The 21,952-nt window shown below is 36.9% G+C and overlaps 1 protein-coding gene across 16 annotated transcripts in view; it reads right to left on the bottom strand.

Annotated features, from left to right (window-relative positions):
• PAM (peptidylglycine alpha-amidating monooxygenase) overlaps positions 1–21,952 on the bottom strand; it is a 337,150-nt gene that overhangs the window by 188,290 nt on the left and 126,908 nt on the right. For 15 of the 16 annotated variants that reach the window (XM_066381913.1, XM_066381912.1, XM_066381917.1 and 12 more), the window contains 2 exons: positions 4,037–4,499; positions 2,928–3,048 (listed from right to left, as the gene is read on the bottom strand). In XM_066381913.1, coding sequence (XP_066238010.1) covers positions 2,928–3,048; positions 4,037–4,125 — 210 coding nt within the window. In that variant the 5' untranslated portion in view covers positions 4,126–4,499. Of the gene's footprint in view, positions 1–2,927; positions 3,049–4,036; positions 4,500–21,952 lie in introns of those variants that run through there. The other variant, XM_066381929.1, reaches the window with a different exon arrangement.

Genomic DNA, 21,952 nt, shown 5'->3' with positions numbered 1-21,952 from the left:
TTTCAATTTTGTGGTTCTTCTTGATATTATGTTGTTAAACCAACAAACCAACCAATAACCATTTTAACTCCTCAAAGCCTTCCTTATTTCTATGATTTCCTTACTCCTTTTTTAATATATAACTTTTTAACTGTTCTGTTCTTCATGTTATAGTTATTCTTGATTTCTTTTTCCCTTTATTTTTGTTCTTGATCATTCTATTCTGTTGTATTTCTTTTCTTTTCTTTTGGCCCACTCTTCTTATTCCCTTCTATCTTTTATTTCTTTCCTTTAATACTTTTTTTCATTTTCTTTCCCTGCATTTTTATCTCCATTCCTCTTAAGGATCTGTGTTATATTTGTTTCACCTACATTTTTAAGAATACTTTCTTCATCAAAAATACTCATACAAAAATATAGCTCATTGTCTTACTCTCCAAGAACACCAAGTTCAGGAGGAAAGAGGTATGGAGTTTCTTTATCCACTTCTTTCTGATAATACTCAGTTGACCATTTCTCATGAGGGTTATAATGTGTATAACCTGTATGTCGGCAGAGCAAGTCAGTAACTACTTATGGCATATGGTCAATAGAGAATGATGAGGGGGAAGTGGCAGAAACTTTCAGCAACCTGTTCTGAGCTGATCAGGCAGAACAAGTCAATCATTTATCCAGTTAGGTAGTTTCACTTACAAGTCAGAGAAAATCCAACTCAATCTGGTTGAAACAATTGAAAACACCCTAGGTAGCAACACTACCAAAAACCTATATTCTTTCAGTCTCTCCGCATTACCATCTATGGTATTAGTTTTATGCCAGGCATGGCTCCTCTTATTAACTTAGCCGATCCTAGGACTATATGACTTTGGCTCACACGCAATAGAAAAATGAGTTCCCAGCAAAAGTCCTAAGATTTGATTGGACTGGTGTAGGCCATACACTTTATTCTTAATCAATCGCTATGAAACGGGAGGTAACAGGTAATGATCTGCTAATCCTAGCCCATGTGCTCTACCTATATCTAGGTCCTATAGAGACAACTTCTGGGAACCATATGGTCTCAAGAGAAGGTGCAACGAAGAATTATATATTGGGAAGGGAACCAGTACATCTCTACTGCATGAGGTCAAGCTGAATGCAGATAGTACAAAATAACAAACCCGTAATTTATTAAATATATGTTTTTTCTATGGAGTTATTTTGATAATTATAAGATTATAAAAATGGGTAAATACATTTTATTTTATAAAAATGGAGCTCCTCCACATTCTCTTACAATGAAGTCCTCTAGGAACTCTTCCTTAGCATACTGACCCCAACATAGTTCCCTACTATTGTTAAATAATTTAAATGTTATTACTGTAAAGTAATGAGAAGAAAAACTAACAGAATAATGAACCACAACAAATGACTATTTGAGAAAATAATGATATTCCTGCAGGGAAAAAAGTGCCAAATATCACTTAGTGAATTTTCTTCATAAGAAGTAATGTTAAGTCACTTTAAGCAGATATAGGAGGAAAATAACTTTTAAAAGTGAGCAGAAAACAGGAACATTGATTTTAGGGAGAGAGGAAGAGAGAGACAGAAATATCGATCTGTTCCTGTATGTGCCCTGACTGGGGATCAAACCCGCAACTTGTGCGTATTAGGACGGTGCTCTAATCAGCTGAGCTTCTAGCCAGGGCAAGAATGAAAAGAGACAAGAAGCAGCACACTTCACAAGTGAGCTACTGGCATTTTCTCCTTTTCCCAATCTCATTATACCTCATCTGACTAAATATTATATAAAGACCATATGGATTAAAGGCCAACACATAACTGGACATACAGAAGGGTGACCTGTCTGGTCATTCGAGGATGGGCTGGGGCTGGGGGAGTGAGGTTAACTTTCACAGTAGTAAAAGTAGTTAATTATAGATAGATAGAGCATACATAGGTGTTTAAATAAGTGAATGTCAATCCTTAGTTCCCCCAAAGAGGACTATGTATATTTTCTGGAGTTATAGAATGTCAATTTCAAAGGAATTCTCTCCAGTAAGTAGAATATTATTATTTTCTCAGTATTTAAAAAAAAAGAAGAAAAATACAGAATGTTCTTTGCAACAATGAGCCATCAGCACTGCAGTTCTGCAACAGTCAGGTCTTCCCCTGTTGCTGCATCCCTTAAAAAGGAGAGGGATATCTTTTAATGACCCACATAAATCCCTGCACTGCCTGGCTGCAAAGCATAATTAATTCTGGCCTTTTTATGTTTAATGAAACACCTTACACACACGAGAGAAGTGAATTTGAGCTTCTAATGTACACCTGAAATAGGGAAAGCCTAGCAACAACCTAGTTCTACTCAAAATGCTCTATCTGACACATTTGTATGAGTTCTGCAATCGTTTCCGCAAAATATATCTCTCATATCAAGAAAATTGTACCCAACAAAACTTAGCATCAGCTACCTGTATGAACAGTTCTCTTAACTTTTAAAAGTGTGAAGTGTTTAGTTTTTCAAATTCTTGGCAGTAAACCCATGGTTTTTATCTCACAACTTGTGGCTGCAATCAAACGGTATTTGAACAAAGTAATCTCTTAGATGTAGCTGCTCAATATCATTTCCTTTTATTAGAATAATTTTTCATATTTTAATATATACTTACATGTTGCCTTACAGAGGCTATTCCTCCGTAGAGAATTTCAAAACATAAATTTTGAAGGTTCAATTTCAAAACACAAATAACAAATTATTTTTAAAAGAAGTAAATTATTTTTAAAAGAAGTTTAACTGAAAGATTTACTCCTGTTTTAAAATATTCAAATATTCTAGCCCTGAGGAATCTTGAAAGCAAATGCCTAATTTAAAAGAAAAGTTATGACTGCTATAAATGCAGTTTCTTTGCTTTAATTATAAACTGTACCTAGAACAAGTGAATAATGAAATGTAGAACTCCTCTCACCTGTTTAGGTGTAACCCCAGGCATTCGAATATCCAATGCAAAATCAGATGAATCAATAGGAGTTACTGGTCGGGTGGTACCAAGACATTCATTGGAAAATGATCTGGTAGTTTCTTTAAACCTTAAAAAAAAAAGAAAAAAAAGATAAATGCAATATCCTGGAACATAATAAAATCTTAACTTGACATGAGAAGGAAAAAAATTCAGGAATTCTAAGACTGTAAAATGAAAGATTATTGATTCAGACCCAATGAAAAGATGGGATAACTACATAATATTCTAAAATATTCTCAGAATTGTAATTTTTAGTCCGCAGCAATAAATGGCCAACTTGTAAACAAAATATAATCAAAGCAAACAAGCAGGTTACATTTAAAACTCAGTTCAATAAAAACTTGTCAAAATACTTGTTTCTAGTTAATGAAACTACCACATTAATAAATTAGAAATTATCACAGGCCTGATGATTTTCCAATGCAAGAAATATTAACTATAACCCAGTAAAATTTTTGTAACTATTTTATTAGTGCCCGGTATTACTAGTCAGAAACAAAAACCAACCATAATAAATGCTAGGAGGCAGAGCTGTATTGGGGGAGGGGGGGAGAGACTGCGCCGTGACTTACAAATGTACAAGTGCATAAATATTTAACATGGTAATGATGAGGACTGTGTATAAAGCTCAATGTTTTCTTGTGAGCTATTACAGTCCATGATATGCTTCTCTCCACCACTTACCTATATTGATATTTTATTCTTCCAGCTATTACAAAACAAGGAGGCATTTAAGTCTAAATGACTATATGTAGTTTAAGAGGGAGCGATTTGTATTGGAAATCGCAACTTCTAATTGAAGTTTTGAAAGCCAGTGCAGCTTGGCTACCTACCGTGGGGTTTTTCAGGAAGGCGGACTTCACAAGAAGTTACTGTGCTAAAATTCTAAGTCGGTTCAGCCCAGTAAATCAGCCTGTGTATTTATTTCTCCAACGCTCTGGTCCGTAAAAGTGATCACAATTTTCGACAGCGTGCACAGAAATCACCCAAACATTCCGCCCGTTTTTTAAAACCCACCAACCCACCCACACACACCCACACACATCCACACCCACCTCTTAAAGACAGAAAGTGGGCTTCTGAACCCCCAACAGCCGCTTTGGAAAACGAGGAGGAGAAGTAGCAGGCTGCGAACGCCAGCCATGGCCACGCCGCTCCGGCCCCGCCGGGAAAGACCCGGCGGCGCGGCGCTGGGCTGGGGCCGGCGGTACAGCAGCGGCGCCGCGAGCAGCCGCTACTTCATGGCCCGGGCGCGGCGGGCGTCCTGCGGCGGCCACACACCATCTGCCTGCCGGAGCCGCGAGTTGGACTGGCGAGGTGTCTGGATGCCTAGCTTCAGGCAGAAAGCCGTGGGAAGGCGGCACTTTTGTCCGGTCCACAAGCGGAAGTCTTCCTTCTTCCAGAGCTGCTTTTTTTACCCCCTGGTGCTGGGGCTAGTTTTGCGCGTCCCTTATCACTCGGGAATGACAGGGACTGTGAGGGCTATCACACAAACCCGCGTCAGTCATCATTCAGGACCTGCAAAAATAGAAGCAGATAATGGATGACTAACACATTACAGCATTTGTCCTCAGCAAATCCCAGTTGAGGTTCTTTAACACATTCGTAGTTTCACAAGCTTGAGCCCAAGCCTGGGGAAAATACTGGTCTGCTGGTTTCCCTCCCCCCTACCCCCCAACCAGCCCCAAGATTTCACAAGCCCCCATAGCCCGTTTTGCTCTTGCTTCCTCCCTCACACTCATTCTCTCCTTTTCCCCCACTTCTTTACCCCCCCTTTTCTTCTCATTCACCCTACTTTCCGCATTTCTTCTCCTTCCTTAATCACTCCCTTCTATCATCAAAGATGTACTTAATACCTCTGCTGAATGTAAAAAAACCCAAAAAACAAAACAGAAAAACTTATTCACACAAATGACAGGCTAAGGGTAAAAAGAAAGAAAAAAAAAAAAAACTAAGAGAAGTAGAGACAAAGCAAAGCACTTGGATACAGTAGTAATCAGATAGAAAAAGATTTTGAGAACAAAGGCATGTTTACATATATGAACCACAGGGCTACAGATCTAAGGAGAAAGGATACCCCCTACCAAGAATGATCACCACAGAAGCAATGGCTGAAGTTCTCACGATTATTTCAAAACCAACCCAAAATGATATATGAAATGTAAATGCCTACTTCAAAATTTTCATCTAATATACAAAGTAATAATCTCTTACTTGTACGTAACGCATGCTTCCCAAAACATATTCTTTCCTGAATAAAGTTTGTAAATTTGCAATGCAGTGCATTTAGAAACAACAGGGAGAATCTCAGCTGGCCCCCAAATGAATTTCTCTACAACGGGTATGATCAAGAACTTAAGAGTAATATAAAAAAGAGGCCATGCAGAACTAGTACAACGTCTCAACATTTCATGAATAGACTCAGCTAGGCTACATTTTGAAATCTGCATACTTTGACTTTACTGTTGTCCTGGTTTCAGACTATGTGTCAAGTTTGTAAATTATAGTCAGAAATTATTTTCAAATCTATTATTCAAAATATAAAAATACCTCCAAAGAAAAAAAAAACTTCTTAGAGTTTAATTTTAATCACTGATTATTAACATCGTCTGGGAAATCTCAAATCCAATGGCTAGATGAATAACAGTAAAAACCAAAAATCAGTAAGATCATATAGAAGTGCTCCGCAATACTACATTAGCCTCTAAATTATCCTCTGGAAAACACAAGACAGTAAAGCCAATCTAAAAAACAAAGAAACAAACAAAACTCAATACTAAAACAAAAGAGCATGAACCAAATTAAATGTGAAGACTTCATGGTCATAGCTTTCTGAAGACCACCAAATATAAATAAAACATGATAGAATATCCAACCAATCCAAAGATGCTTGGGGCTCATCAGCACCCAAGGACCACAGCTAATTTACATAAGCAATGATATTTTTAAAAGACTGATGATATTTGTTTGAACTTTCTCTTTGGCTTGCTGTTAGAGCTTTCAGCAACAGAAAACCTTCAGCTTTGTCCCAGCAGTCCCTGGGTAAAGGAAAGATTCTTTTATGGGGGAATAGAAACAATTGGCCTGAAGGCTATGCTATTGCCTTTGCTGGCAACAAAGTATAATCCTGTCCAACGACAATACTTAACATTCCCTGAAGTTCTCTCTTTTAAAAAATATATGTGGAGAAGGGATAATATTTTATTATTTCATGCAGAACAGAATTCAAGGACAGTCCTTCCAGGTGGCAGGGAGATTTGATATTACACAAACACTTGAAAACACATTTAGTATTAAAATTATTTAATAGGAACACATCCTTAAGTACTAGCCTTTGAATAAAAATTCCACTTATCTCTTTTATTGATTTTATTACCTTTGATGTACCTAAACCACCCAACAAAAGAAAAGGGAGCTGAAGTTGTGGGCGGAGGCAAAGCTGATGTTTGCAGCCATGAGCAAAACACAGTCTTACAGAAATAAAAAAAGCTAATTATGCTTCTTGGTTCTTGGTGCCTTGCAAACTAGAGACAAAATACAAATCAGATGAAAAAAAATCATGTCTAACCATTTTATTTGCTATTTTACAATTTCTGATAATTTTAGAATATATATTATTAAAAAGGTTTTAGTAGTCTTCTGATTTAGGATTTTTATTTATTTATTTATTTTTTGACAGAGATGGAGAAAGAGTCAGAGAGAGGGATAGATAGGGACTGAGAGACAGGAAAGAAGAGAGATGAGAAGCATCAGTTCTTTGCTGCAGCTCCTTAGTTGTTCAGTGATTACTTCCTCATATGTACCTTGACCAGGAGGCTACAGCAGAATGAATGACCCCTTGCTCAAGCCAGTGACCTTGGGCTCAAGCTAGTGACCATGGGGTCATGTCTATAATCCCACGCTCAAGCCAGCGACCCCTGCGCTCAAGCTGATGAGCCCATGCTCAAGCTGGATGAGCCTGTGCTCAAGCCAGCAACCTCAGGGTTTTGAACCTAGGTCCTCCATGTCCCAGTCCGATGCTCTACCCACTGTGCCACCGCCAGGTCAGGCTGATTTTGAATTTAAAATTTTTAAATATCTTTCTTTGAGCTCATTTATTCCCTCATTAAAACATACAATTTCATATTTTGTGCAAAATATTGTAATATGCTGGGGTTTTATAAAAATTAATAAAACTATAAGGATATAGCCTATTACAGGAGATGGCACAATTAATATGTTATGTTGACTATAAAAAGAACTCAGGGAATTTTGAGATAGGCAAAATCATTTCATCCTTCCACAGGGGGTTAGACAGAACAAAATGGTAAAGCAGTCTTTAAAGGAAGAGGTGGCTACTGAAGAAGAGCTTGGAGAACGGCCAAGTTCTCATGAGGGCGATGGATGCGGGCGCTCCAGGCACAGAAAAGGGCACGGGATCCAGGTAGAGAGCAGAGGGTATCTTTACAAAACAAGTAATTAGGTTCTGCCTCCTTGACTCCAGCTATAGGTCCAGATTTACTATTTAATTTGTAATAAAAAGCAAATAATGTATTTTACACAACCATAAATTCTTCGTAAGAATAATTTATAGTTTATACCTGTATGAATATTAATTCCAGTAACAGTACCATTACATAGAGAAGTCCAGCCTGGTAGAGATGATTATATAACTAATCTGGCTTTTACAAAGTTAGCAGTCCATTCCTTTCAATTTTCATTTGAAAAAGAAAAGTTAAAATTTGTAATTGGTCAAAGAATCAAATAAATATATTGATCACTTATTCACTGATTTATTCAACAAGAGAGAACCAATATAGCCCCAGTCAGGTTGTTCAATTGCTTAGAATATTGTCTTAATACACCAAGGTTGCAGGTTCCATCCCTGGTCAGGACACATACAAGAATCAACCAATGAATACATAAATAAAGGGTACAACAAATCTCTCTCTCTCTCTCTCTCCTTTTCTCCCTCTGTAAAATCAATAAATAAAAATTTTAAAGAGAGACAGAGAGCGAGCAGATCACAGTGACTAAAAGCTTGTAAACTGAAGAAAAACTATGAGGACTCCTGGCTCTATCATTTACTAGCCTTGTGAAACTAAGTATATAGCCTCTTTTTGACTCAGTTTCCTCATCTGAAAAATGAAAATAATCCTACTATTTATCTCATAGGGTTGTTACAAGGAGTAAACAAATTTATATTTTTAGAAGAGTTCTAGACATATAATAAATGTAGGCTATTATTGTTGTTGCTAAAATATTTATTGAGTGCTTCATACTGTCTTAAAGCTGGGGAATGGTAATAATTGAGACAGATAAAGTTACTACTCTTAAAAATATTACTTTCCAGTGGGAGAAATATAAATGAAAATAACTAGCAAATTATAAATTTCATTTTATTTCAAGGAGATTGTGAGTGGTTTCCTACAATGACTTATGATTAAATGGATTAAAGAATGCATATCCAGTCAAAATAGCAATTTGTTTCCAGGGATATATTCTTGAGCAAAAATTGAACAGGAGCGCAAACACGTTGATAAGAATATTTACTCACAGTATTTGTAATAATAAAGAACTGGATGTTTATAACAGCAAAGAACTAGAATCAATATAAATGCCCATCAATAAAAGATTGGTAAAAGAAATATTTTTTTGAAAGAAAACTTGAATACTATACATCCTATTTAAAAAGCATTAGTGGGTCTATTTTTATAGGCAAGGTCATATTTAAAAATTTTTTTGTATACTTTTAAAAAATGTTTTGAAAACCTCAATCTTAACAGAAGTATTGTAAGTACATCACAAAGAACTTTTTTCTTGACTTATCTTAAACTGCTTACCTAATGATGCCTCATCACTTCTGAATACTTTAGTGTATATTTTCTAAAGTACATCCTACTACATAACCACAATATACAATAGAATCAGAATAAAAATATTCACATTGCCTGACCAGGTGGTGGTGCAGTGGAGCGATCATCAGACTGGGATGAGGAAGACCCAGGTTTGAAACCCTGAAGTCACCAGCTTGAGCGTGGGCTCACCAGCTTGAGCGCAGGGTTGCTGGCTTGAGCATGGGATCAGACACGACCCCATGGTTGCTGGCTTGAGCCCAAGGTCACTGGCTTGAGCCCAAGGTCGCTGACTTGAGCAAGGGGTCATTTGCTTTGCTGTAGTCTCCCCCCCATCAAGGCATGTATGAAAAAGCAGTCAATGAACAAATAAGGTGCCACAACAAAGAATTGATGCTTCTCATCTTTTTCTCTTCCTGTCTCTCTATCCCTATCTGTCCCTCTCTCTGTCTCAAAAAAATTTTTTTTCACATTGACATATTTCTATTATCTAATTCTCAATCTCCAAATTGTCCCAATAATATCTCTTATATCAGAAGAATCCAGTTCAGAATCCAGCACTGCACACAAAGTTGTCATGTCTGTAGTCTCCTTCATTCCAAGATAGTCTCTCAGTTTGCCTTTAACTTTTATGACCTTGAGTCCATTGAGGACTGCAGGCCAGTTATTTTTCAGAATGTTTCTCAATTAGTGTTTTTTTCTCTTACATCAGAACTGGATTCAGGCTGTGCATCTCTGGCAGAAATATCACAAGTGATGCTGTATCTCACTGCATCTGTATTAGTGTCCATTAATGCATATTAAATTACTCCAAATACTGTATTATTATGCATAGTTTGTGTGCATTAAAGAAACAAGCAACTTAGGGTTGTTCTCTAATGAAGGTACAATCAAGATATAGGTAAGGTCTATAATCATCTGAAGGCTTGACTGAGGCTGAAGTATTTGCTTGTAAGGTGACTCACTCATACGGCTAATAAGTTAGTGGTAGCGATTGGCAGAAACATCTCCTCACTATATGGCTTCCTCTGTAGGACTGCTTGAGTGTCCTTTCAATATGGCAGCTGGCTACCCCAAGAGTGAGCAATGTTTTTTAGGACCTAATATTAGAAGTCACATAGCATAATTTATGTATTATCATATTGGTTACCCAGGTCAACCCCACTCACTGTGGACAGATTACCCAAGGGCTTGAATACTAGAAGATGAGGATCATCATCTTGGAAGCTGGCTACCACAGCGTCTTATAGGTGGCACACAAATTTGAATTGTCTCATTACTGACAATGTTATTTTGATAATTTGATTAAGGTAGTATATTCCAGACATTTCCACTGTAAAGTTACCATTTTTCCCTTTGTAATTAATATTTTTTGGTGGAGAGGTTATTTTTTATATTATAAATACTCCATTTCTCATCCCTTTCATTTTACTCATTTATTGATTATATCCTAGTGGACTCATGGTTTCTTATTTTATTCAAGTGTTTTAATCTTTTACTAACTTTATTTATATTACTTTGATATTAAAATTGTCTCAGTTGTGGTTCCTTTTAGCTGACTCCTGTTCCATTCCACATGTCCTATCATCCTTTGAGCACATCCTTGCTTTTTGCCCTCTCCCACCTGGCCCAAGACCCTGCACTAGCACTTTCTTTCCTACTCTTCATCCCACTTGGCCTTTGCTGAAACCCTACACTGAGCTGCCCACAAATGGATGCCCTCTTTACTGTTTGGGCTGTGACACCCATTCCAGACCACCAAGCCCACCACACTGATGCCTTCCCTACCCTAGATCGACTCTACACCCCGGGCCAGGTTTCTATTCCTGAGGCCTGCCTTATTCTGTCCTACATAATAGCTTTAGGACTGAACTGTTTTTAAGAGTAAAGACATTAATTTTTAAAAATGAATATAGAATAGTATACACGTATTTAAAAATTTAAGTAATATAACCTAATTATATTTCCAATGGTTTTATATGGAAATAACTGGGGGGAAAAGGCAGACTTTCACTTTATATGTTTTTGTTGTCTTTAAACTTTCACAAACTTATATTACTTTTGTAACCAGTAGAAAGTAGGATTTTATATATAAGGTCTACCGGAAAGTTCTGTCCATTTTTGGAATAAAACAAAATACAAATTTTTCTTACCGTCAATAAACTTTATGAGATAATATAATTGCCATTATTATTAATGATTTCTTGCCAGCACGAGGGCAATTTGTATATCCCATTTTTGAAAAATGTTTTATCTTTTGATGCAAAAAATTGAACCAGTGCTTGTTTGGTATCTTCTTCATTTTTGAATTTTTTGCCCTTCAAAAAATTTTGTAAGGACAAAAACAAGTGATAGTCAGAGGGTGCTAAGTCCAGGGAATATGGTGGATGCGACAGACATGCTTCTGTAGCATTTCTTCCTTGTTAAAATTCGTAAAAATCACAGTGGCGTAAATGAACTTTATCAGTAGCCATGGGTACACTATCGCTTCACACATAAGACTAATGTGAATCAACTTTGTTTTAGTTAATTTGCTACGTCAGTATGTATACATTAAGTGATAAAAATAGAGAGGCAGGCCCTGGCCGGTTGGCTCAGTGGTAGAGTGTCGGCCTGGCGTGCGGGAGTCCCGGGTTCGATTCCCAGCCAGGGCACACAGGAGAGGCGCCCATCTGCTTCTCCACCCCTCCCCCTCTCCTTCCTCTCTGTCTCTCTCTTCCCCTCCCGCAGCCGAGGCTCCATTGGAGCAAAGATGGCCCGGGCGCTGGGGATAGCTCCATGGCCTCTGCCTCAGGCGCTAGAGTGGCTCTGTTCACAACAGAGCGATGCCCCGGATGGGCAGAGCATAGCCCCCTGGTGGGTGTGCCGGGTGGATCCCGGTCGGGCGCCTGCGGGAGTCTGTCTGACTGCCTCCCCGTTTCCAGCTTCAGAAAAATACAAAAAAATAAATAAAAATAGAGGCACACATGTGCCAAATAAACATGTGCTTACATGTTGAAACTTGTGATAGAAACAGACAGAACTTTCCGGTATATTATACCTTTTATATTATATATTTATATTTTAAAATATTTTATTAAATGTGATTCTACAGATTTTAATTTACATGTCTAATTAGGTGATGTTTTGAAAAATAAATAACTTTTTTTTGCTTGGTAAGAACTTTACAAACTAAATTTGGTGGTGGTTGTGTAGCTGTAATGCCAGCTTTTTCAGGCTCAGCATTAGCTGCAGTTTGGACTTAATAATTCCCTGCTGTAAGGGATTGTCCTGTGTCTCACAGACTGTTAAGCAGTATTTCAGAACTCTACCCATTAGATTCCAGTTGTGGAATCCCTTTAGCTGTGACAACGAAAAATGTCTCCAGACATTGCCAAAAATGTCTTCTGGAAGGTAAAATCACCCTGGTTGAGTGCCACTGTTGCAATACTGTTCATTAAGTCAAAGCTTAATCTATAAATCAGATGTGATGTATGTAATTCTCTTCAAATACATGTAATGAGACTTGGAACTTAAAACATGGAACTTCTAAAGAATGGGGGGAAAATCATTACAACAAGTAACATCTATTGACTATATGCCAGGTGTCGACTTTATGCATATTATCTCACTGAGTTCTTACGACTTTGAAATACAGGTTATTATTCCCATTTTACAGAGGAGAAATGTAAGGTTTAGAAAAATTAGGTGGCTTCTTCTGGTTACATTGCAATAGAGCAAGGATTCAAATACTGGCTTGCGGACACTAGAATCTATCCTCTTAAGTCAAATTATTTTTTAAATTTATTTTTAGAATAAATTTATTTTTAATTTTTAAAATTCCTTTTTACAGAGAGCAGAGAGAGAGAGAAAAAAAGAAGAGCAAAAAAAGGGAGGAGGAGCAGGAAGCATCAACTCCCACATGGGCCTTGACCAGGCAAGCCCAGGGTTTTGAACCGGTAACCTCAGAGTTCCAGATTGATGCTTTCTTTATCCACTGCGCCACCACAGGTCAGGCAAAATTCTTCAACACAGAACAGACTCACTGCAATGGCAGTGGATATTTCCGTCAAGTACAAAAAAAGGCGAATCCTCTGACTGATTTTATTGTACAAACAATAATTGACAATGTTTATCAAGCAATTATGACCAACCTCTGTATACATATTAGCTCATCTGAATCCTGACAAAACTGTATGACATTTGTACCATTATCATTCCCATTTTACTAAACTGAAAACTGGACACAGAGTGACTTGGTAACTTGCTCAAGGTACATAGCCAGAATATAAACAGGCAATATGATGCCACATTTAAACCCCTTAGCTATAAATATAACCGTCTTTTTTCTTTTTCACTCACATATTAAGCATTAACATTTACTCTACAACCTTATCAACATGACTTATTTAGATAAGTTGGAAAGAATAAATTGAAAATCTATGACTAGGGTCTAAATCTAATCAAAAGTAGTTCTGGTTTGGTTTGCAAGAATTGTTTCCAACGCCTTCCCTGAATTTGAATTCTAAGTAAACATTTCAAAATAAGATTTCATATGAAACACAGATTTCCACTCTCCCTTGAAGAGTTGTAAAATGTGGCATCTCTGGACCCACATTTCCATATGGTGACAATTAGCTGAGCCAAGTGTCCTCCTTTGTAGACAGGGCCAGCAATCAGCAGACCTCCACAGTCTGCACCACTCTCTATTGGCTTCCAGATCCTGAGCCCAGAGTAGTTATTGGAATAGCCACTCAACATTGAGGTGCAATATCCTAAAATCATTTGTGTTGTGATCCCAGTGGTACATCGTTCTTTATGTGAGGTCAGCTTTGCCCTTTATATAGCATAGAGTCTGCCACACTTAGATACACTATGTTGCTGCTTCTTTTCTTTTTTCTTTTAAGGCTCTGTTCATCTTCATTAGCAAGGCACATCAAATTGAACAGCATTTTCTGCACATGGATTTGTTTAGAGCAGTGATTTTCAATCCGTTTCATCTCATGGCACACATAATTACTAAAATTCTGTGGGACACCAAAAAAATATATTTTTTGCCGATCTGACAACAAAATATGTATAATTTTGATTCATCCACACTGAATGGCTATTCTTGTGTTGGCTGTTGTCATTTTTTAATTTGACAATCTAAGAGAAAAGAGGTCAGTGCCCCTTGACTAAAGTCAGGAATTGCATGTTTAAAAATGCCTGTGGCACACTGGTTGAAAATCATTGGTTTAGACTTATCTCCTCTAACATGTAACCAATTTGAAATATTCTTTTCTTGCAAATCAAAACCGCCTGGGCAGCTAATAGAATATATAGGGTATCATTCAGCGTAAGATTCTACTGCAAGAAAAGATCTTGCCAACAGTAACAAACTTTATTTATTTTTGTTTCCATAGTCAATAAGTAGCAGATGCCCTTTAAATGTGTCCATTAGTCATCAGATCACTCCACCTTGTACAAACTTGCATGGGGAAAAAAAGCAAAAGACACTATTCTTCATAAAATTTCTCTCGATCCCTGTGTTCCAATCAGCACAAATCTTTTAGTTCTAAGGACTGCACTGTGAAGTCCTCAGGAGACTGGTGCACTGCCCTAAAAATCATTAACCATTACTGATGACCTCAGAGAGGGAGAATGGCTCCTTTGTATGCTGTTCATTTATCCACCAGGTTATCTTATTTATTTATGAGCTAAGAATGTCACATAGACTTTAGTTTCAGAAGAGCACAGAGCAATTCTGCAGCTATCACTTCTTTTCTCCTTTAAGAATTCTTGCGTGTGTGTGGTGGGGGGTGGGGGTGAGGGTACAGCCATCAGCCTTATCTTGCAGAGTCATTTAGCAAGGTGGAAGTCCTCACTGATTTTTCTCCTAACTCATGGTTAAGTCAGCGCTGAAGGCCTACACTTATAGGCAATCACCACAATATGCCACTTCAAAAATTAAGTTCTGTTCCTTCTCTGCAGTGAAGTTTTTGAGAAATAAGTTTGAAACTAATACCCAAGATCTGATTAAATTTTAAATGTCTGGGTTTTGGGTTTTTTTTAAATAAAGTATCAATTATGGAATGACTCACTGATTTAGGCATTGAAAGATCTTTTGCATTATCTTTGTAGTGCTTCCTTTGCAGGTCTCTGCATTATTAGTTGCTTCTATTTTTAAGAGGAAGTTAGTGTAGCATGGAGGGCAGGAGGTACTGCATTTAAGTTTAAGTCAGCGCCAGGCACTGGGTGTGGATGGATGTGGTCTGAAGGTAGGGATCTGCCTTTCCTTCTGTCTTTCTTGCAGTTAATCAACACAGTTTTTTATGAGAGTCTCTTAAACAGGAATTTTTTTTCCTGTTTATGAGTCTACATCCTTAGGCATAGTTATTCCTAAATCATTTTAATACATATTTTGTTAAATGCCTCCGGATGACTTCAGAGGCAGGAACTATTAACTGCACAGGGAGCCTGTCCCTGTGCCAGAACATGCAATTACCAAATGAGATTTTTCTTGATAAGTAAAAAAAATACTGTAGAAAATGTTTACATTTTTACTCAAAAATAGCACAACTTGTTGTTCTTATGTCACTTACACAGAAGCACTTTCTCTTAAAGTGGAATCATATTTTCAAGTGATATTTATCTTCTGATTTCAAATGTTCAAATCTTTACAATAAAATGCCCATAAATATACCTTTCTTACATTGATACGTAAAGACACATGCAGCCCCATGTTTATTGCAGCATTGTTCACAGTGGCCAAGACATGGAAACAACCAAAAAGCCCATCAATAGATGACTGGATAAAGATGTGGCACATATACACTATGGAATACTACTCAGCCATAAGAAATGATGACATCGGAACATTTACAGAAAAATGGTGGGATCTTGATAACATGATACGAAGCGAAATAAGTAAATCAGAAAAAACCAGGAACTGTATTATTCCATACGTAGGTGGGACATAATAGTGAAACTAAGAGATATTGATAAGAGTGTGGTGGTTACGGGGGGGGGGGGGGGGGGAGGGGGGAATGGGAGAGGGAAAGGGGGTGGGGAGGGGCACAAAGAAAACAAGATAGAAGGTGACAGAGGACAATCTGACTTTGGGTGGTGGGTATGCAACATAATTGAACGACAAGATAACCTGGACTTGTTATCTTTGAATATATGTATCCTGATTTATTGATGTCACCCCATTAAAAAAATAAAATTATTAAAAAAAAATATATATATATACCTTTCTTTTATAAAAGTTCTGGTATTCTTTCCTTTAAGTTTCTCAGCTGTATAAGTAGAGTACTTAGAGTGGAATCTATAATCATATATTATAATTACTATTACATATTTGAATAACTTATGGGAATTTTTATTTAAGATCATGAAAGAATGTCAAAACATTCTCTAATTTATATAACCCGCTTAACTGAGTTTACAGTAACACAGAAGGATCCTATAAAAGATATACTACACATTGCCGCCTCATTCCATCTCAACTGTACGTATAATGTCAAAGCCATTAACAAAAGGAACATACTTGCTTAAAAACATCTTAATGTCTTTTATTTGGGGGAACAATATAATTTAAGCTACAATAAAATTTAACTTAATCATAAAAAGACCATTTGAATTTTTAAATATACAATTCACCACCGAAAGAAGTACAATGCGCTAAAGTAGTTTATATTCAGATATTTTAATTTCTAGTGTACAGTAATAATAGTTTTCTTTGATCAGTGTCCCGAAACTCCCCATGAACTATCAATGAATAGCTTCATAGTTTTCTTCTGGCTGAAGAAGACCAAGCATTCTTATGTCTGCCAGAACTCTTTGATACAGATGTTGAGATTATTTCATTGCTATTAAATTGTTTCTTGCTGTCTTGAGTCTAGGAAGAAGTGGTTTATTTTAACAAGGTGCTTATAGACTGGCTTGCTCTTCCCTACAAAGTCTTCCAATAGTGCTTTGTGCTAAAGCTGGAACTGAAAGTGGGAGCTGAGAAAAAGCCAGACTGAGAATCCTGCAGGCCTGAGAGGACACGCTGGGTTCAGTCCCAGGGGGAGAGCTCACGGGAGTGAGGGGTGAGGATGCCCCACTGGCCTATTTGCCTTCTCTCTCCATTTTTTAAGTTACATGCCCTAACCTTGAGTTACATCCTAACTAAAAGCTGAGTTTCTAAATCACAAAATGTGAAATATTCCAGTTGTTTTTGCCAATGTTAACCAAAATAAAGAGGCCCATGGGCAATATAGTATGAAGAATTGGTTCCTATCTTTGAAGTATAAAAATCCCTTTTTAAAATCACATTTCATGGACACTACAATACTGATATTACTAATAATGAAAATAATATTTAACAATTATGGAGTATTTGCTATATGCCAGGCAGCATTTTAAACATTTTTTCATGTATTATTTCATTTAATTATCATAAGATCCTATAAGCAATAATATTATCTCTGTTTTACAGATGAGAAAATAGAGACACAGAGAGGTTAAGAAACTAGCTTGACGTTGACTTTGGCTGATCTCTGATGCAGGAGCTATTACCCGCCAGGCGACATCTGATGAAAGCAATACATCTGATATCTGGTTATTAAGAAAATATTAAAGGATAAATAAACTATCATTGACTCAGTAACATTTTTAAACGAATCTGTGTTTCATTCCACATATAACTGAAATCAGGAGCGCACATAAGACATGTTTCATATCACACAGCGCGGGCCTCCAGCCAGTGACGCAGGCTCCCTGCTCCAGGGGGTTCTGAGCCCACAGGATGAAACTGCGTAAAATGGAGAGTGCAGACTTGCGCTCGAAATCAGAAATCCTGGTTCCAAGTCCCAATTAGGGATTTAGTTCACATTTCTGAATTTTGGTTTCCTTCCTGTATAAACAGGGGATATTGATAAACAAAATAATCTGAGCTAATTATGGAGTGAGTTAAGCGCCACAGAGATATAAATTGTTATTAGTGTTTCCTATTCAGCTTCATTGTAACATCGTAGAAACTTCATTTTGTTAACATGACCTTTTCTCCTTTCTTTCGTTTTGATCCAGACTGGCCTCATCCAGCACTGACTCACCAGCCGCCTCCTCCCTTGCACAGCCACTCGCTGAATCATTAAGTCCTCGGACAGGGAGGCTCTGGTCAGCATCAAGTCATTTTAGGAATAAAACCTGGGGTCTGTTGACCCAGCGATCGATTTTCCATCAAACTCAAGATAACAGCTAGGCCTCAGTTTTCTTTTTCTTTCTTTCTTTTTCTTTTATTTTTCCTTTCTTTCTTTTACTTTTTATTGATTTGAGAGACAGAGAGAGGGGAAGAGAAAGAAAGAAACATTGCCTTGTTGTTCCACTTAGTTGTACACTGTTTGGTTGCTTCTTGTATGTGCCCCGACGGGATCAGACCCGTAACCTTGGTGCACTGGGACAATGCTCTAACTAACTAAGCTACCTGGTCAGAGCCCTCAGCTGTGCTTCAACTGCAGGGCCCAAAGAGCTGTAAAACCCGGTGAAGCGACGCCATGGCTAACATCAGGACTGGATGCCCTGATCAGTCAGTACACACTGGACCCTAACTCCCTCAGCCACCACGAGTAATCCATCCCCTGGAAGCCGTCAGGAAGCCAGGTCTTTGAGCATGAGCTCGCCTGTGACTGCAGGAGTGCGCCACTTCCTGAAAGTAAGCCCCATTTTCTCTCCTGTTCTTGTCCTATTGGGCTTTGATGTGTACAGGTACACAGACACCTGTAATTTGGTAACATTATCAATGGATGCATTTTAAAATCTTTCTTCTATTTTTTAATTTTGCACTGCTCATTCAGAATCTATTTATAACTCTTCTTGGAGTAAAGTTTCAGAGTACCACACCTTCAGATGACAAACACTGAACATTTATTACTGAACAGTCAGAATAAAATCAGGGCTGAAAGATCCAAATTTAAACATTCTTCCTGATACTAAAAGTAAAAGCAAAAACAGTAACTCCATCATTCGGCAAAAAATGTAACTAATATCTTAACCTAAACCATTTGAAATGGGCTTTAGTAATCATGAAAAAACAATTTCTATTTCAAGGAAATTAGCAATATTATGTCAAGATGATTAGGAAATATTTCTTGGGTACTGGCACTGACAGGTACTGTCTGTCCTAGCCTGAAATTTGTTTGCATGGCTTAAACTATAGAGAGGCAGGCTCATAGAACCAAGTACCCAAAGAAACCAGTGGTGAAGGTAAATAACATGCATTATATTCCAGAGCAGTTAGATATTTTCTAGAAACAAATAAATATAAAATGCTAGACCCAAATAGGTGCTTGTGGTTTAAATGAGACAAATAAGATTCTTTTTAGTACTACCTACCTATCTTTTTATAGGTATATTGACAAAAAAATGTAACTTAGAGTTGCTAAAGCATTTTAGAGATAAAAGGTGCTATATGATTACTATTACACAAATACAAAATGCTATATGAATATTCAAGTTTATAACTATTTACTTAATTATATTAAACTGAATATTTATTCCTAAAAAAGAGGGATTATAGAATTACCTTGCTGGAAGGTGGTTCTTTTGAAGTGTCATGCTTTCTCAGCTTTTCAAATAAAACTTTAAAAAGCCATATATATATATAAATTTATTTTTTAATTTATTTCCCATTATAATGAATTTCTATTATCGCAAGGTTAACTCTCTCTTTCAAATGGTGAATAAATCAGGTAGATAAAGAAACTTGGCCTGGCCTGTGGTGGTGCAGTGGATAAAGCGTCGACCTGGAATACTTAGGTTACCAGGTCAAAACCCTAGACTTGCCAGGTCAAGGCACAAACAACAAGCAACAAGAACAACTAAAGTGAATCAACTATATTCCCCACTCCCCCCGCCTCTCCACTCTCTGTAAAATCAATAAATAAAATCATTTAAAAAATAAGCTTTAAAAAATAAAAGAATCTTGGATCATGACACAACTAACTCGTGACAATATGTAAAACTCCCAACAATGTCCTTCCAGTCCAGTAATTCTACCAAAGGCTGTTACCTCTTTTCAAATGGCATATTCCTAAAGACTGCATAAAATAGAAAACAAATAGAAGAAATATGACCTTAAGCTATAAGTATACAGTTAATAAAGTTACAGTAATTATCTATTTTGAGTGATCCTATGTATTGTTATTTTAAAATACATGAAGGTCATCGTTAAATCTTTTCCAATTCCATTGACAAAACAAAACTATTAAATAATCAGTGGTTCCCAAAATCAACGCTGAGGTATTGATATATCAGAATGTACTTAAAAGAAGCTGAACATTTTATCTTTCAATAGGATTTTCAGAAAAATTTATGTCTCTATCAATACATTCAAATTTAATAGCCCATGCTAGACCAGGAGGTCATTTTTACTAGCATGTCGGGGGGCAAATGATCATCACTTTGTTAATTCAAGGATGGATACTAACTGGGAAGGCAGCTTCTAGATTGGGAACGTTAGTATACAACTAGGAAAATATGGTACTGATTACTGCTTTTTTTGGCAAGGTAGAATTTGTGTTTTATTTTATAATATCTTCCTATATAATTAAAGAAAAGATAAAGTGAATGACAGAAGTAGAAGAATAATATTGTTAAATACGAATAGAATTCATTTAAATATAATATACTCTAAAGTATTCTATCAATTAAGTTAAGGTGAAGAAAAAAGTGAAAATTATTCTTCCGTAGATAATAGAACATAGCAGTAAAATGCTGTCTTTGTCTTGAACTGAAGACTACAGGGTTGTCTTAAGATAATGAAAAATACTATTAATTATTTCATTCTGTTTAAGCCAAATTAACATTTTGGATGGCCTACTTCATTTCTGGTTCCTGAGACTTGGTAATTTTCTCATTATCTTTTCATAAAATATCAAAATTTTTCTTGCTATCAAAGAGGTCAGAGGTCAACATATTTTATTACTAAGTTTTATCTTAAGGAAACACTAATTTTAAAATAAAAAAACTAAATGGATTAAACAGTATTAATTTGCCTAAAAGAGAATAAGACTGTGACAAATATTCCCTTTCATTTTAATATTTCAATCACTATTGGTATACCATTGTAATGAGATAAAGATTCCTTAAGACAGCCTTTGTTAAGTAAAAACAAAACACTAGAGGGGAAATTCTTTCATGAGTTACAATTAACTTCCAAGAATATAGCAAATGAGTATCATTAAAATATTTAAGTCTAATTATGCAACATGTTTCAATACATAATCAAAACACACATGCACAGACCTAAGTATTAATACTTCATCTACTCCTGAAACTTCCTGAATTTTTCTCCTAAAAATATTAACAAAATTATAGAAAAATTTTAAAGAGAAGCAATCACACTTTTACACACATAAAATATTACTTTCTAAATTAAGGGAAGAGTCCACTGACTACTGAGCCAAGTTCTCCTCACACATCAGTTTCAGATTCTCTCCATCCGACAGTCCTGCTTCCACCTTGACCAGTTAGTACATTATTCTGCTTTCTGCTTTCCCAAAACGGAACCTGCTGATAGGAGTTTCTGTTTTCTTCTACGTACTTACCCCACAAATTCATTTACTTGAATTTGAGACCTAATGGTAGTGTAATTAAAAAAGGGACCACCTACTAAATCTAACAGGCTCATGGGAGGCCTGCATACTGGGTCTTACAAACTCAGAGACAAAAGATGTCTGAACTTAAAAATGCCTAACTAAAAGCAAGTCATAGCTGGTAGTCACTTCCTAGACCTGTAGATTCTTTGACAGAAGTCAATCTTTACCTTAAATAAACCTGTCTATTGTCTTTTTTGCATCTAAGATAACATACCTTGGAATGTCAGAATAACCTTTCTAGAACCCTCAGAGTACACCCACCACATCAGAGCAAGAGACCACACCAAACCCCTCACTGTTGTCCATCCGTCCGTCCGTCCTTCCCTCCCTCCCTTCCTTTCTTTTGAGAGAGAGAACAAGAGGGACAGACAGGAAGGGAGAGAGATGAGAAGCATCAACTAACTAGCAGTTGCAGCCCTTTAGTTGTTCATTGATTGTTTCCTCATATGTGCCTTCACGGGGGGTCTCCAGCTGACCCAGTGACCCCTTGCTCAAGCCAGCGGCCTTGGGCTTCAAGCCAGTAACCTTTGGGCTC

Source organism: Saccopteryx leptura, chromosome 4 (genome assembly GCF_036850995.1).
Source record: "Saccopteryx leptura isolate mSacLep1 chromosome 4, mSacLep1_pri_phased_curated, whole genome shotgun sequence".
Classification (NCBI taxonomy): domain Eukaryota; kingdom Metazoa; phylum Chordata; class Mammalia; order Chiroptera; family Emballonuridae; genus Saccopteryx; species Saccopteryx leptura.
Note: the sequence above shows the minus strand (reverse complement) of the source record. Positions and strands in the feature narration are given on the sequence as shown.